At 31.8% G+C, this 17,407-nt stretch overlaps 2 protein-coding genes across 3 annotated transcripts; one reads left to right on the top strand and one right to left on the bottom strand.

Moving 5' to 3' along the window:
- Window positions 1-470: 470 nt before the first annotated feature.
- LOC149876907 (N-acetyllactosaminide beta-1,3-N-acetylglucosaminyltransferase 4-like) lies at window positions 471-1,906 on the top strand. Its single transcript, XM_090074868.1, has 2 exons — window positions 471-1,482; window positions 1,617-1,906. The coding sequence occupies exons 1-2, from the start codon at window positions 498-500 to the stop codon at window positions 1,799-1,801; spliced, it is 1,170 nt and encodes a 389-aa protein (XP_089930994.1). The 5' UTR covers window positions 471-497; the 3' UTR covers window positions 1,802-1,906.
- Window positions 1,907-8,855: 6,949 nt separating this feature from the next.
- LOC145183635 (mitochondrial basic amino acids transporter-like) lies at window positions 8,856-12,162 on the bottom strand. 2 transcript variants are annotated; one of them, XM_090074883.1, is made up of 6 exons: window positions 11,361-11,509; window positions 10,954-11,062; window positions 10,783-10,826; window positions 10,609-10,701; window positions 9,765-10,017; window positions 8,856-9,681 (listed from the first exon to the last, which is right to left on the bottom strand). In XM_090074883.1, the coding sequence occupies exons 2-6, from the start codon at window positions 11,021-11,023 to the stop codon at window positions 9,197-9,199; spliced, it is 945 nt and encodes a 314-aa protein (XP_089931009.1). In that variant the 5' UTR covers window positions 11,024-11,062; window positions 11,361-11,509; the 3' UTR covers window positions 8,856-9,196. The 2 variants fall into 2 exon arrangements, with proteins under 2 accessions (XP_089931009.1, XP_089931008.1); XM_090074882.1 differs by lacking the exon at window positions 11,361-11,509 and adding an exon at window positions 11,933-12,162 and having other exon boundaries at window positions 8,859-9,681.
- Between the last annotated feature and the right edge of the window lie 5,245 nt (window positions 12,163-17,407).

The following is a 17,407-nucleotide window of genomic DNA, read 5'->3' on the forward strand; positions in this document are numbered from 1 at the left end:
TAAAATTTTTTAAATATTAAAAGAATGATTAAGATCAATTCCCTCATTTTAAGTAAAAATTTGAGTAAATTTTATTTTGGAAAAGTCTATCAATTTATTGACTGCATGCTTATGGTATCTGCTAATAAAATTTGAAATGCTAAAAAAACTTATAGAGATTATTGTTAAAACTTTTATCTATTATATATCTTGAAATTTTTTTTATATTAGCATACCATAATGTTAATAATATTAACATTAATATTAATATTAACAAATTATTTACAAAGAAAAATACTTCGCTTTAAACTTTTAAAACTAATCTAAAGCATTAATATATATATATATATATATATATATATATATATATATATATATATATATATATATATATATATATATATATATATATATATATATATATATAATATATATGTATATAATATATATGTATATATTTATATATAATATAGTTCTGTCAAATTTTAAACTTCTATTTTATTTCTAAGATTTCAAAAATGTATAGAATTAGGATCTACTTGTTCAACGGAGCTGGAATGGTCAAATACCTAATTCTGGGTTCAATGATTTTGGGCATTTTATTCACAAGTATTGAATTGATACAACTGAAGACGGAGTTTGCAAAATATTCTGAGTTGATTGCTCTTTCAAAAAGAGTTGCTCTTGAGATCAATCCAACAGCAGGACAAATTGCCACATCTTTTACAACTAATGTAGAGCTTCAGCATCTAAAATCAACAACCATCCCAACCACAACCCTACCAAGCAAAACCCCCTCACGTACAACCCCTTCAAGCACAACCCCCTTAAGAATTATCCCAAAAGAGAACCTTGCTAAAGAAAGAGACGCACTTTCGCATATTATATTTGATTCTGTTGAAAAAGATAATGCTACAGTCTATTCAACTTTGGTTGTAATCTCTTCTTATGTGAACCATCGAAATCGAAGAGACAGAATCCGACAGTCATGGGGGAACTCTTCCAACTGGAATGCCGTTGAAAAGTATAAGATAGTTTTCGTTGTAGGAAGGGTACCCGACGCAAAGCCCATGATGGAAATAGCGGAAGAAGCAAAAATGCAGAAAGATATTGTTTACATTGATGTGCTTGAAGATTTTTACTTGTTGGCTAAAAAAGTCATCATAGGACTAATTTGGGCCAAGCATAACATCAACTTTAAAGCTGTTTTAAAAGGAGACGACGATACTTTTATGAACATGGATAACGTTATAGAGTTTGTCAAAAGCAACATTGAAGGAGACGGCTACTTTGGAAATAAAATCGATAAGGCTCGCGTCAGAAGAACCGGTCGATATAAGGTACCAAAAGAAGAGCATGAAAGCGACTACTACTCCCCGTACTGCTCCGGTGCAGGGTTTTTCCTGTCAAACTCCACCATTCGCAAAATGATTCCATTTTTTGATTTGGATAAAGTATGGCGAATCGATGACGCGTATGTTGGAGAAATTGTATTTTTAGCAGGTAATGTTACTCTTTTCCTTCGCAAAAAATATTTAACGATAAAACTTTGTTATGGTTTTTTTTATTAACAACATATTTTAACAAAAAGTTTGGTTACCAACTTTTTATTGAACAGAAATAAACTGGCTCTTTAGGAATTACAGCACGCAGCGCAAAAGGTTTTTACATGGAAAACGAATCGTGTCGTTATATGAAAAATACCATTGTTTCTCATCCCGGAGACGATCCTGATTGTAACGATTTTCTGTTAAGAAGATCCTTAATTGATAACGGTAAACTCCCAAGGGATAAAAAACTTGAAAATCAGGAGTGTTGTTGATTTTAGGTAACTTATATATTAGTTGATTTTAAGTAACTTATATATTAGTTGTTATATATTAGATGTTGTATTTGCAGTGTGGTTGATGACAGACTGGGTAAAAAAGTTTGTGTTTTTTTTTAAACCTGTGGTTTTTTACGCCTCAAAACCTTCAATTAATTGCAGCCAGTATTGGGTATCTTTCTAACTACTTGGTTTTGAATAAGAAAATGCTCCAGCCGGGCTGACAGGGTTTGCTTCTGTAATGCAACACGCGAGTGATGCTTAAAGATACTTATGTATAAAGGCTGCCACCACCCTTACAAACACTAGTGGAAGTATTATACACTTTCCACTAAAGATGCCACTGTTACGTACAGGTTGACATGGGCTTTCTTTATTTTTTCTTTTTGGGTTGGTATTTTAGAGAATATATGCAAAGATAGAAAGAAAACAGGCAGTTAGCAGCATAGCAGCTGAGAGAAATTTCGGGCCCCGGGGAAGTTATTTTAAGGGGCCCTCATTATGATCAATTATATACCCAGGACCAAAAGAAACGTGCTCTGGTCATTGAAAATTAAAAGTATAAGTTATTTAAATCTTTTAAAAATTGTTTTAAAAAATTATTTGTACACACACTGGGCCCCGGGAATCTTCCCTGTCCACCCCCCCCCCCCCCCTCTCGGCGGCCATGGTTAGCAGGCAACATTTGTAGAAACTGCAAAGTGTGTTGTGGGTAAGTTTATATGCTACTGGACCTAAACCTTGAGGCATTTACTGAGTTACTCAAAAAATTTTTCCAGATAGTTGAGGACGGCACGACGATAAGTGAAAAATATTCTGGTCTACTTTTTAAGGTTAAATTTGTATCAAAATGTGCAGGTGCTACTGCAAATTCAAGAGCCGAACTGATATTGTCGAAAACGGATTGAAATGAGAAACCATCCAATTTTATGTTTGTTTCAACTTTTTACAGTATTAAATAGGATTACTCTGGCAGAAGGGTAAGCAATGATCTAGGAGATCATTTTGGGGACTTGTTGTTAGACTAAGAGCAGAATTCTAGCCAATCTTCCTCTATTTTTTTTGCATGCTAACTACTTGGTAGCTGCTTAGTAACTGCTTGGTAAGTGTTGATCGTCTCAGATTTGGAATTGGTCTTTGGCTTCTGGATTGTAACCTTTGTAGCGATGTTAACTTCAGCTTTGGGATTGAAGTCTGGCGTTGTTTAAGATACTACTACTTGATTGAGCCTAAATATTTACATTTTGAAGGTTGTTAGTAACAGGTTAAGCCAGTTTTTGTTGTGAAATTTTCATAGAACCTTTTTTTTTTTATAGAACAATTCCAATTGGAATTGTTCTATGAAAAAAAAAAATTGCTTAAGCGATTTCAAGGCTACTGCGTTTGCCTCACCCGTCCCCTTTGCGTAATTTTTACAAATTTACAAAGTTTATTTACAAAATAATATACTTGTAGTAAATAAAGAGATGCCAAGAGAAAGAAAACATTCAGCTCAAATTACTGCATGTTGAAGATTAAAGGGAGACAAATTTAACTAAACTAAATGTAAAAAAAAAAAGAATGTTGATGAGATTTTAGTGCTTTTATTCAAAGTTTTTTTAGCGAAATAAACGTTTATTTTCGCGAATGTGGTTTTACAGTTATTTTTCTTATCATGGACAATTATGACATGTAGTTTGACAATAGTTACCATAAATTTGTTTGTATGAGCAAAAAAGGTCTTTGGTGTTTCTTATATTGAGTTCATACAGAACCCAATTAAATCGTTTTTGTACCATGCCATAAGACGGTTTGAAATCTCGCCTTGAGTTTGACATGAATCTTGGTCCAGTGACGCTCCAACTTAGCGTCTTCAAACTTTACTAGCCTTCCTTCGGGTTCTTAGTTACTGGTGTCGAAAGCTTTTACTTTTAAAATACTGCAACCAATACTTATATGTTTTTATTGATGGGGCATGGTACCCATATACTTCACGTAGCAATCGTCGTCCACTACCTGCACTTCTAAGTAAATCATAAAAGCAATGTTTCTTGTGAATTATAGTTTTATTTTTGGCACAAATTTTCAGATGGTCAGAGCACACAGAACCGGGAAATGGGTCAAAACCATACTTTTTTTAAAATTTTGACAAGCAACACTATGTAGAGTTTTTTAATTAGTATAAAAAACTATGTAGACTAGTTTTATTTTATTTTACACACACCCTAGGGGTTGCACCACACACCCTAATTTTTGCCCCAAAATTTTTTTTTTTTTTTTTTGGGTATATATTCTATTTACATAAAAACTTTAAGCAAAAAAAAATTTTCAATTTCAAAATTTTCATTACAATGAACTTTGCAATCATAGCAGATCGTTATCGTGTCAGTTGCAGAGCAACTGCTGCTATTGTCAATGCTGCTCTAAAAGACATGGGTATACTAAATGAATAAAAAGGCGTAATGGTTTTATTAGGCTTGGTAAATATGAAAATATGCTTGATAAGAAAAATGTAGAAAGAAAAAGACTTCGTGTTGGATAAAAAAATGTAAATGAGAGAAAATGTAAAAATATGAAATTACAATGTCTTGGTTTTGATGGAAGAAAAGACAATACAATAACAACTCCAGGGATAATTAAAGAAGAACATATTAGAATTGTTAGAGAACCAAGCAGCAGCTGTGTAGATCATCTAACACCTGATAATGGAACTCATCGCTGAATTGCTAATGAAATTCTCCATTTAATATTTGAAACTAGCAGCAGCGGTTCTTTAAATGCTCTCTGATGTGATGCAACTGTAGTAAATACTGGAAAATTTGGAGGAGTGATAAAATGAATTGAAACAGAACTCGATAGACGAATGCAGTGGCTCGTTTGTCAACTACATTTGAATGAACTTCCCTTTAAACATGTATTTGAGTTGATTGATGGAAAAACTTCTGGCCCTGGATCATTTAAAGGAGAAATTGGTAAAAAAATAACAGAAGACTTAACTAATTTAGAAGTAGTTCCTTTCAAAAAAATTAATGGTTCTTTTCATTTAATTCTAGATAATATCTTTAGTGAATTAAGTTCAGATCAAAAATATCTTTACAGTATCTGTTTATCAATTCAATCAGGAGATGTTTCAAATGAAATCTCTAAAAGTTTTCCAAGAAACATTCATCATGCTCGGTGGCTCACAAGAGCAAATCGTATTCTACGCTTATACATTTCTACAGAAAAGCCAACAAAAGAACTTATTGATTTGGTTACAATAATTATGCAATATTATGCACCAGGATGGCTCCAAATCAAATCAAATTATTTGGCAATCAATGGTGCTCAAAATTTTTTGGTATATTGCTCAACTAGTTAAAAATGCAATTACTGATGTAAAATATAAGGAGGTAATGGAGCAAGTTTTGAAGCAAAACTCATATTTCGCTAACCCAGAGAACATTTTATTGGCGATGATAAGTGATGAAAGAAAACAAGTTAGAACTACAGCCATTCAAAGGATACTTAAATCCAAGTTTACTAGCGAATCCAATAGACATTTCAAACTTCCTACAACATTAAATTTTGGAGCCATAGATTACTGTGAATTAATAAATTGGGACATCGAGGAAGTTCATTCACCACCTTTACTGAATGACTATTCAAATGAAGATTAATTAAGCATCTCAAAGCATCCTTGTCATAGTCAGAATATGGAAAGAATAGTTGGAGTAGTCACAAAGGCATCAGAAAATAGATATGGCTACGAAAAGCGTCACAAATGTGTAATAAACCTGTTGGAGTCCAGGGGGAAAATGCCTAAATTTGATTGGAAAGCGCAATGGAAATAAGACATTTATAAAAGTATACATTTTTTTGTAGCCTATAAAAATTTTTCATTCTATTTTTTTATATTTCTAAAAGTTTATTTTTTTTGCTTAGAAAAGGTAATATATGAACAGAAAGCATTTTAAAGCTTATACCCTTTTTAGACATCATGAATCCCCTATTCTAATAAAATACCTAAACAGTATTTTAGTAGAACATTTTTTAGTATATCTAAATCATTACAATTATATAAAATAAATTAATAAAACAAATATAAAATAGCTATATATAAAAGTTTCTTATACCCCCTTTTTCTTTAAAATGCTTAAAAATCAGATTTTGTGTGCGACCCCTACGGAGGCAAGCACAGACCTAAAAATTGGTATACATCCTATACACATATATAGGAACGCCCCAAAATATGCTGCTTCTTAAAAAAAAAAATTTGACCCGCCCTAATGATGATGCTTCAACATGAATATAGTAACAAGATGGTCTGATGCGATTAAATGCTAGTTACCAAATTTTTGTGAACCCCTCAAAGTTATTTTTACCTTCATTATAATGAACTCTGTGTGAAAAAAAAAGGTTGTTGAGTTGATGAGTTCACTAAAACAATTCATCTTGGAGTTTTATTTATTAATTAATGTAATGGCAGGGTGTGTAATGGCAGGGTGTGTAATGGCAGGGTGTGTAATGGCAGTGTGTGTAATGGCAGGGTGTGTAATGGCAGGGTATGTAATGGCAGGGTGTGTAATGGCAGGGTGTGTAATGCCAGGGTGTGTAATGGCAGGGTATGTAATGGCAGGGTGTGTAATGGCAGGGTGTGTAGCCATATTCAAGTTGCTCCAATAATTAAAATTTTATGAAATAGATTTATTTGCAGAAACCAGACACCTGAGTTGGGTAGTCAATCTAATGGTAGACGTATCACACAATGTTAATTTTATTAATATTTTTTCTATTATAATTTTGAAATGAATAAATGAATATTGTAAAACATAAAATATTTCTCATTAAATTTTCTCATTGATTTTGGGTTCTCTATCCTTCAAAAAAGCCAGATACCTATACAAATACCCAGATATACAATAACTTTTTTTTCTAGTGTACTGTGCCATCTAAAAACGTTTCCAATATTTGGATAAGTGCATTTTTTAATCTCTGTTCTTGTGATAGAATCTTTTAAAATATTTATCTTCTCCGTCCAATTTTTTCCCCCATAATTGTTCTTATGTTATTTAACAAAAACGAACATTATTTTTTAAAACTGTTTCAATTAGAAAAAGGCTTTCCGAATTCGGTTCAAATGTTATTCTGGTATTTTCTGACAGTTCTCCGTTCTTTCTTTATTCCAATTGCGAAAGCTGCATTTCTAAATACTACATTTGATTACTATTTGCTGTACGATGAATTAATTTCTTTTTTTTTGTCATGCGAATTGTATTGAAAAACAGTTTACGTCATTTTTTATTGAGCGTTAAATTAAAAATTTATCAAGAAATTGAGTTTCATTTTTAGATATTTTGCTGGAAAAAAGCAAATATCGCAGAAGCACAAATAATTAGAATGAATCCATTGTGGGTAATAATTTGGTTTTTGGTGTTGTGGTTTATTGCGTGGCCAGTTGGTTTTTTCTGTGCTTCCTGGTATGCAATCTTTAGAATATAAAACTTTGCAACTTTATGAAAAAGTTTTTTAGAAACATAAAATACAGTCAGTTATTATTTTTTTTATAAAAAAATTAAAAATTTTATCCATAGTTTTGTGTTACGAATGTATAAATTGAGAATAAAGTGTGTTTTTCATTTTCTTGTCTAAGGTACGTGTGTTGTCTCCCGTTTGAAGTTTGCATCGATCAGTTGAAAAGTTTGAATGAAGCACTGTACACTGGCGTTCGTCTGCCATTCGAAGTAGCTAAGAGAATGAAAGATGGGAAGTCTGGTTGGTGAAGCGAGATTTACTTCTCGCTTGCGTTTTCCGCAGAAAATATTCAAGTTTAAATGAGAATACTTTAGTGACAAAGTTTTTTAATAAAAAAAAATTGTTTGGAAAAATTGCTTCTTATTTCGTCTCCGTTTCATTGAGTTTTAAGTCCGTTTCTAAACATCTTATCTTCGACATCTTTATCGTTTAGTAAGTCTCAACTTGATAACTGCCACTTGACAGGTACCTTTTTGCACTATTGTCGTTTTATTAAAAATTTGGTAAATACTGTAGATTCGTTTAACTTTGGCCACTTTTCAACTTGGAGACCTCATAACTTTTGATCAGAGCGTTTTTTTGTAAAATACTTTATAGCTTAAAACATGTGAGACGGTGTAGTCTACGAGTCCCAATAAACTACATATGACTTCATAGAACCCAAGTTTTTTTTTTTGTAAACATAGTCGATGTTAGGAACGGATCACCTAACTTTGGTTGGAAAAAAATTACATTTTAAACGCACAATTTTTCCGTGAAATTATTTGATGTTCAAATGAGTTTACAAAATATATAAATTCACATTTCTGAAAACAATTTTTCAATTGAAGTAGAATTTTTGTTTTCTATGACTGGTGGGGAGCTGATCTTGCAGATAAAATCTTCTAATTTGATCCAATAAAAATCGCCATTTGTTGGCTGCTGAAAACCTTTCGAAGGCTCACTTGTATGCATGAATTTAACTTTTACGTCATTTTCTTAGTTGCATCCACCACAATGTTGATCATCATTTGCTTTCATATATGAAGGTCAGAAAACTTTCTTCTTCAGTTTCATTAATGTCTTTGATCAAACAAACTCTGCTTTCTTCTTGCTCGCGGCTCTTCTGATGTTCTTCTGTTCTTCCTGGCTCTTCTGATAATACATCAGTACTTGATAATACAACTTGTACTCGAGATTATTTGGCAGGTGGTTTTCCGAAATATATAACTCATTGCCTTCTATTTTTGAACCACTTTTTAGCGGCGGTGACACTTTTTTCCAGTTACAACTTTAAACTTTTTTCTTTGACGCTGAATTTGATTGTTCGTCAAAACCCGTTGTTTTCAAAACGGACATAACAGATTGTGAGAATTCATCTGAGCGCACCGAATGTTCATGGTCAGGTTCAGTGTTAGGCACTTTTTTAGCAAACGTTTCGCATCGAAAGCCCAAATATCCAGAATGTGACCAAAGTTAGGTTGAAGGCCAAAGTTAGGAAACTCTACTGTACCCAACACAAAATATTGTTTTGGTATTATCGACAATTGAGTCAATAATTGAAAATTCAAGAGAAACGATGTTTTAAATTTTTTTTCTTTAAGTAAATAGTATGTAGTAATTTTATCAAAATGACATATTCAAAAACTTCTCGTATTACATAAATTAAAAACTATTTTATTTATAACTTCTAGCGATAAATTTCACATTATGAGACTTTATTGGAAGGCTAAATATAAATACGTGTTCTTTACATCTAGCGACAGCCTGTTCTTCCGTTTAAGAGCTGGACGAGTAAAGATTTAAAGAATATTGTTAATTATCGCCGTGGTCATCAAAAGAAGATAAAAATCTTTTACAGAAACCCCTTGTGATAATGAAAACTACTCTTTAAAAAATATCATTTTAAATTTATAAATATTAATTTAAATTATTTTTATGTATAAGGCCTAAATCGCGTGTACTGTAAGTCGCGTGGTAAGAACGCATTAAAACAGTGTAGATACTAAAAATGGCAGCATTCATTGGGAATCCTCTTAAAACTGTTGGCATCAGCCCACGCGTAAAAATACTCGCACCCTCGTGACTGTAAGATTTTCGCAAACAATCCCAAAACCCAGTGAACTTACCTTCATAATCAACTTGGTTTCGACTTTTAATAGCATCCGCAGGAAATGCAAATGCCCATGAAAGAGCACCGGCGCACCCACCAGCTAAAGCAAGTGGTATTGGTCCTAGGTCTTCATAAGGGTGGCCTTTTACAGACATGAGCCGACAAAAGGCTTCAAATGAACAAAAGTAAACAGGAAAACCAATCATGTCACGATAAAACGTCCCCCAAAACCCTTTGAACAAACCTATCATACCGTCTTTTTTAAGAATTTTTACAATGCAATCAAGCAACCCTACAAGAAAAGAACAAAAATTAGAAGCTTGATTTTTGCCCCATTAAAATCATAGTTTTAGAGAACTAAGTTTAAATATATACCTTCGTATAAAGTGGTTTTCGGGCATGATTGAATTTGCAGCCTAGTCTTAGTCAGCTCCAGAGGACATATGACAACAGTCTGCACTGCTCCAGTTATCAGACTAGCAAAGAAAATATTGTTCATTTCATGACGTTTATCAATGTCGTCACCAGCAAAATACCGAACACTGTTACCATAAGAACCAAAAACAATGGCATTCCAAAATGCTGTCCCAAGTAGAGGCGATGACATACCTTTGAACAATCCAGAAAACTGAAAACAAAATCAAAATATCATCAAGATTTCATCAAAACATTCAAAACTCATAACACGGTCTTCTTTTTTTTTTCCTGTCTTCAAGAGGAACGTGGCAAACTGGCCATAAGAATTAACATAAATTGACGCGTTTCTTGTTTTCTATTTTAAATGTCAGATTGGTCAGATTACGAATGGTTCGATTTTCTTAGTTAATTACATTAAATATTTTAAAAGCTGCTCAAATCTCATAAAAAGTAAAATTTATTTTGTGGCTTAAAAATCTTGAAAACTTGCGTGTCCTATATCGAATAGACCGATTCATTTTTCGTTTTCGTTTGTCTACAATAAAAACCAAGTTTTGCTGCAATGTAAAATTAATTTTGAAGAAAGATGTTTTTTTTGACTCTGAATAAAAAAAAAGGTTGTGAAATTTAAAAAATAAGGCGTGTTAATCGGAAGAAAACCAAAAATATTTACCGCATTTTTGTTACACGCGTCGATGAAGTTGTTCGTTTTAATTCCAAACAAACTGACCAAGTTAATAGCTAAAATTCGCGGTTAAAAATGTAACTCAATTTCACGAGTAAAAACACATTAAAGTTTTACCTTCTCTTGACGAAGAGTTTCAGTAAGGCAATGCCAAGTCCCACGGTAGGAGTTCTTAGCATTTGTTATAACGCCTTGAGTTTGCAAACGAGCCTTAAAATAATGCGGACGTGCCAAAATTCCGGGTAAGAAAAGAGTTTAAAAAAAGAAAGCAATTAAACTTGCTTTTCTTACTTTTACAGTATCCAACGGATGACTCGCCAACACCCCGCCGCAACCTTTAAATGGACCAAACTATTAACTAACTATTAATGTACAATTAAATAATCAAATTTTTACTGTAAAAAAAAAAAACAACTAGTTTTTTAAATGATAGAAATTTAAGTTGAGGAAGAATTATTTTACCGGAGATCCAGCCAGCAGTAAAATCAACCAAGGCGTCAAGTACACACTCAACATTTCTGGTTTCAGTCATTAAGAATGTTTATTTACGCTCGACTGAAAAATCATTTACCTGTAAATATTTGCACAGAAAAATTATTTAACTCATCGTATTTTATCGTCATAAGTTAACAAAATTTATTCGATCGTTGGTTTTATTTATATGCGCCATTTGCATCGTCACAAAAATATTACATGAAATTTTATGCTCACATATATTTATAAATATTTATAAAAATTTTCAAAAATCTAATTAGTTTAATCGAACAAAAAACGGCTATTTATACAAAATTATATAAGCTCCCTAAAAAAAAAATAATAATAAGTATAACAATACGTATTTTGTTTGAATTTAATTGCTAGAACTTTACCACGAAGTGTTTTTTGTTACTGTCGCATGGACTTCTGTAAACAAAAGTCCATCCTTTAAATATTTTGATTGGAGGTGTGACTCGATGACTGGTTGAGCTCTCTTTTCTACTTAATGCGTTTTTATTACAAGTTTTATTATTTACAACTTTTATTTATAATAAAAATTTAAATCAAAACGTACTGAGAAAAATTAGGTGAAAAATACTTAATAAGATTTATTTTGGTAAGATATTTGTTGAGTGAAACTTCAAACAAATTAATTCGCTTTTATTTACTTAAGTTTTAGCACTTTATTAAAGTTTTGTCTTTTTTGACACATTTTCATTTTCCGATAGGTTTCGGTTTTTGTATTAATTTATGAAAAAATTAATATAAAAACCGACAAACTCATGAAAACTAAAAAATTTGTCGATTATTAATTTAACATCATTGATGCCACTCGCCTTCGCGCCGTTTATAAGAATTTCTTTACAGAGATATCCAGAGTTCAAACCGCTTTAAAGTAAATGATTCAGATTTTATAATCTACAGTGCAATTATAAACAAATAATGTAATGTTATGGAGTTTTACCTGCATTACTTTATATTGGGAAAGTTAAACCACGAGGTTACAAATTGGTGACATTAAAAGGTCGAGTTTCTTTTACACGTATATCAATTAACAAAGTTTCCGTCTACGGCAAAGGATTGCGATAGTTTTTAGCTTTAAGAGCTTAACTTTTATTAAGAATCCACCGTTTTGACCTTCGTTCTCCTTGTAGTAATTGCTGCAGCCTGCTGCTTCTCCTTTTTTAGTATGTAAAGATAGATGAAACAGTTAATCTTCTAATCAGTCATCGTCGTAAATGTTTTAATTCAATTTCACCGACTTTAATCTTTAAATAAACATCCTTCAAATATTTTGATTCTAAATTTAGTACTTTTCAAAAGCTACGGTTTTTATTGTAGTCACAGAAAGGTCAAATAAATCAAGGTTACAAAATAGTGCGTATAGAAACTTGCGTTTTAAATGAGGTATTATAAGAAAAAAGTTCTACATCCGGAAAAACCCCCGGGTAAAAAAAATTGATATTTTCTGAAAACTAGAATTTGTAAATTCAAAGTATTTTAAAATCATATAAGAAACGGAAAAAAAACACTTGGTTTTTATTAATAGTGCGGTGAAGTATTTTTAAAAAATTAAATGGTTCAATTTCTTTTCTATAAGTATTTGAAGGTTATCTGAAAAATAGCTTGAATTCTTGCTCAGCAGAATTGGTAGTGTTGACTGTTTTTAATAAAACCCTTTGCAATTGTTTCCGTCGTATCCGCATTCTTGAACAGGAAATTTAAAACACTTGCCAAGTTCAAGTTTTCAAAGAAATCTAAGATCTAACTTCTCAATACGACTGCACTCTGAATTCTCTTTAAGGTATGGAAGAGTAGTTTTTAAGAAAACTTTTAGCAAAAGGCTTTTTTAGTTTTATTCACGAAATGTTTATTAGAAAGTTGATTTGGAATCGTTAAATTACGGGAGTAAAAATGAAAAATGAGTTTTCTTATATATATATATATATATATGTATACATATATATGTATATATATGTATATATACATATACAGTAGTGTGCAAAAGTTTATAAACAGCTAAATTTTTCAAGTTTTTTTATCATAACTTTTTGACTTTTCAGTGAAAATAAATGAAATTTTCAACAATTGTCTTATAATGTGATTACATACTATAAATTACTCAAAAAAATGATAACTTGTAACGGAAGGGAGAAATTCAAATTTTATTGAAAATATAATTGTGTAAAAGTTTACAAACTAATGAAAAAAATTCAAAAAAGAGGTACAGTTTCTAATTCCTCCACAATATTTCATCACAACACATTAGTATTTTGTTGGATAGCCACTAGACTTTAAGATTGCTTAACTATAATAAGATATAGAGTCAACTTAGTTGATCAGAACATCTATGGGGATATTTGCCCAACAATCCAAAAGTACCTGGAATAAATCATTTTTATTGATCGGTTTTTCGCCTTTCAATTGACGATCGAAATATTCCCAAAGATGTTCTGTTGGATTTAAATCTGAGTTTTGAGAAGGGCAGTCCGAAATAAGAACTTTCATCAAATTGAAAAAAAATTTTATAGAATTTGAACGGTGCTTTAGATCGTTGTCTTGCTGAAAAATCCAACCACAAGGCATTTTATTCTTTCCATGTGACAGCGTAATATTTTTGATTATATCTAAATATAATCGATGCATCGGTTTGTATATATTTAGATATAATCGATGCATCAATTTGCATATATTTATATATAATCGATGCATCGATTTGCATATATTTAGATATAATCGATGCATCAATTTGCATATATTTAGATATAATCGATGCATCAATTTGCATATATTTAGATATAATCGATGCATCAATTTGCATATATTTAGATATAATCGATGCATCGATTTGCATATATTTAGATATAATCAGTGCATTAGTTTACTGTCAGTCTTGATTCTATTGACACACTTCATCGCATCGATTATATCTAAATATAATCGATGCAATGAAGTGGGCCATTAGAATCACGACTGAAAGATCCCAAACCATTAATTGCCCTCACCAGGTTTAACTGTTGGCATTTGATACTTAGGAGTAAGTCTTTCATCTTTCGGACGTCTCATGTACTTGACACCATTACTACCAAACATACAAAACTTTGATTCGTTACTGAATAAGACTTTTGACAATTCTTTGGAAGTCCAATGCATATGATCTTTTGCGAATTTCAATAAGGCCGAGCGATTATTTAATAATATTAATGGTTTCTTGGCAGGACGATGACCAAACAAAGTATGCTGATGCAGGCCACATTTTGTAGTATCTAGGCTGCACTTAACAACATATTTATTGCTCAAAATGCTATTTAATTCGACAGCACTTTTGCAAGATCTAGTTTTGATTTTCTTGCGAAAGATCTGTCTTGATGTTCTGTAGTAATCTTTGGCCTGCCTGAACGATGCTTTTTTTTTCAATTTTTCTTTTTTTTTCTTTTGGTTTCTATACCTCTTAGCATGCTAATTGTTGATTTAGCCACATCATAAAGCTCATAAATGTAAAGAACTGCTTCCACAAGTTTTCAATTTTAGGATTCCGGTTCGTCTTATCCTTCTAACATACCTGCCTTTTTTTTTTCGTAAAAAGAGTTTAAAGAACTTGGGAACCAATTCAGATTTTGGAGTGGAACTTTTTTTAAGAAAATTCCATTCTTTCTGAAATTCCTTATCCCATGATCAATTCTAAAATATGATGGCGATAAGCTAGCCCTAGAAGAATTTTCATATATTTGCTTTCCTACAGAAGAGTTGCAGCTCAATTTTTTAACCCTGTATAAACTGGGGAATGTTTGTTTTAACATGCCATTCATTTAACTTTCTACAAACCCCTTGAAGATACCCAGCCCCGTACCTGACCGTATAGGGTTCATAGACAATATTTTGTATTCCACACAACTAGGATTCCTGGAACTAAGAATTTTTAGATTTCACAGGTATAAAAAAAAACTTTTTTTCTGTTGTCTGAGATATTTAAACTGATTTTTATGTATTTTTAAACGCTGAATCCAAGTATAAGGTCCATTTTTGTTGGCAAGATTTAGTTTTTTTGCAATAACCAATTTATTTTTTTTTTGAAAATAATGTTTTTCAAAGGTATTAATCTTTTCATAGATTTTCAATAGTTATAAAAAAAGTAACCATGTCATTGTTTTATTAGATCAAGTATATAATATGATGGCTTCTTCAAATCGACATAAGTGTGAGCATAATCCTAACTCATTCTTTTATATCTGTGGTTGCTATACACTTGTTCGACAAAGTCGAAACATTCTTAATTTTGTAAAAGTAGCATATAAATTACATTTTGATATTAAACTTGGCGACCAAGACAAAAAGTGGGCTCCACGTACTGTATGCCATATTTGTGAAGAAAGTCTTCGAGATTGGACAAAAGGAAAAAGAAAGAATTTACCTTTTGGAATTCCCATGGTTTGGAGGGAACCACTAAACTACATTGACGACTGCTATTTTTAAAAGTAAAGAGGCATAAAGTAGCTTATCCCAACATTCCTTCTGCTATTAGACCAATTCAACATTCTAAAGAGATTCCATTTCCGATTTTTAAAGGTTTATTTTTGTCCGAAGACGAGGAAAGTACGTCGGCTAAGAAACAGAAGAATTTTTATCAGATTTTGAAGACTTTTCATCTAATGCTAAACAATTCAATTTGCCTCAGTGTTTTAGTCAGATAGAACTGAATGACTTAGTTCGTGATTTAGGACTTTCTAAGCAAGCAGCAGAAGCATCACGTTAAAGGAAAAAAACCTTCTTGATAGTTTTGCAAAAGTTTCTTATTTTAGAACAAGAGATGAACTTTGTTAACTTTTTTTCAGAAGTCAATTTATTTGTTTACTGTCATGATATTTCAAGTCTCCTATTACAGTTAGGAATTTCTGTATGTAATCCAACAGAATGGAGACTTTTTATCGATAGCTCAAAGCGAAGCCTCAAATGCGTCCTATAGCACAATGGAAATATTTTTGGTTCTGTACCAATTGGTCATTCTGTTTATTTGCGAGAAACTTACGATGACATTAAAATGGTGTTTAACTTGATAAAATATCGCGAACATAACTGGATTATTTGTGTAGATCTAAAGACGGTTAACTTTCGACTTGGTCAGCAGAAGGGTTTTACAAAGTCTCCATGTTATCTCTGTATGTGGGATGGTCGAGCAAGAAATCAACACTGGATACAAAAAGAATGACCCATTCGCAAGACTCTCACAGTGGGCATGCAAAATATTGTTAATAAACCCATTGTTAGTCGAAATAAAATAGTTTTTCCACCACTCCATCTTAAACTTGGATTCATGAAACAATTTGTTAAAGCACTGAAAACTGATAGCAGTTGGCGCCCATGGCACGTGCCCTGCCTGCCATACCCTAGATACGCCACTGACTGATAGTGATAGTGATTGCTTTCAGTATATACAGTATTTAGAAAAAGTTGAAAACCATTAAATAAATAAAAAAAATTTTTTCAAATACATTTAATTAATTTTTATTCTAAAGATAATAAAATAGTCTTTTTTTTTTTTCAAACATATTAAATAGAACATGAGAAAAAAGAAGATTTTTTTTTTTTTTGAAAATTAATTAATAGAACTTGTAAAAATAAGGATTAAATTTTTTGTGTTAATTTTTTTTGTGCTAAATGCGGCGGAAACGTCTTTTTTAACTTATTCTTATTTTTTTTGTTTAAATATCAATGACCTGAGTCATTACTAAAAAACCAATAAAAGTATTTAATTTCAAACAAAAAAAAAAATTCTTATCTTTTGAAAAAATGAGCAGAAAAGCTATTACCTATGAAGATCGTGTAAATGGTGCATTTTCAATAGGAAGGTAAATCCGCTCGTGAAATTGGAAGAATAATAAAGCGATCACATAGTTTGGTGCTAACAATCATCAAAAGATTCAAAGAGACGAAATCTTACGTTGATCGCCGTCGTTCTGGAAGACCGCGTTTGACGACACCTAATGATGATCGCCTTTTAATCAGGTTGGTAAAGAAAAATCGAACCATGCCGTCGCATGAGTTAAGAAGAGAATGGAAGCTTTCAAATGGACGTCAAGCATCGGCATCACTTGTGCGTAGGAAACTATTAGCTAACAATACGTTATGGAAAAAAGCTGTTCTAAAACCGCGACTTACCAAACAACATATAAAAAAGCGAAAAGAATTTTGCCAAAGCGTCAAAGAATGGGCTAAACAAAAATGGAGAACAGTAATGTTCAGTGATGAGATGAATATCTAGGTTGATAGCCGAAAAAACCAAATAATGATTCACAGGCAGTCTTCAGAAAAATATAATCTCGATTGTATCGTTCAAAGAACAAAACAAGGTAGCGGGTCGGTTGGAATATGGTGCTGCATGACATATTATGGTATTTATTACGTCGATATTTTAAGTAACAATTTGTTACCGTCAATTGAT

This window comes from Hydra viridissima, unplaced genomic scaffold, assembly GCF_058129835.1.
Source record: "Hydra viridissima isolate aposymbiotic clone 2 unplaced genomic scaffold, HvirCarnegie_v1 scaffold_17, whole genome shotgun sequence".
In the NCBI taxonomy this organism is placed as follows: Eukaryota; Metazoa; Cnidaria; class Hydrozoa; order Anthoathecata; family Hydridae; genus Hydra; species Hydra viridissima.

What these genes read in the sequence shown, in the direction of transcription:
- LOC149876907 (XM_090074868.1), top strand. Translation starts at nt 498, where the DNA reads ATGTATAGAATTAGGATCTACTTGTTCAACGGAGCTGGAATGGTCAAA. An exon ending in AGAAATTGTATTTTTAGCAG is followed by an intron (nt 1,483 to 1,616) that starts GTAATGTTACTC and finishes CTGGCTCTTTAG; the next exon opens with GAATTACAGCACGCAGCGCA.
- LOC145183635 (XM_090074883.1), bottom strand. Translation starts at nt 11,023, where the DNA reads ATGACTGAAACCAGAAATGTTGAGTGTGTACTTGACGCCTTGGTTGAT. An exon ending in ATCCGTTGGATACTGTAAAA is followed by an intron (nt 10,702 to 10,782) that starts GTAAGAAAAGCA and finishes CATTATTTTAAG; the next exon opens with GCTCGTTTGCAAACTCAAGG. An exon ending in GAAAACCACTTTATACGAAG is followed by an intron (nt 9,682 to 9,764) that starts GTATATATTTAA and finishes CTTTTCTTGTAG; the next exon opens with GGTTGCTTGATTGCATTGTA.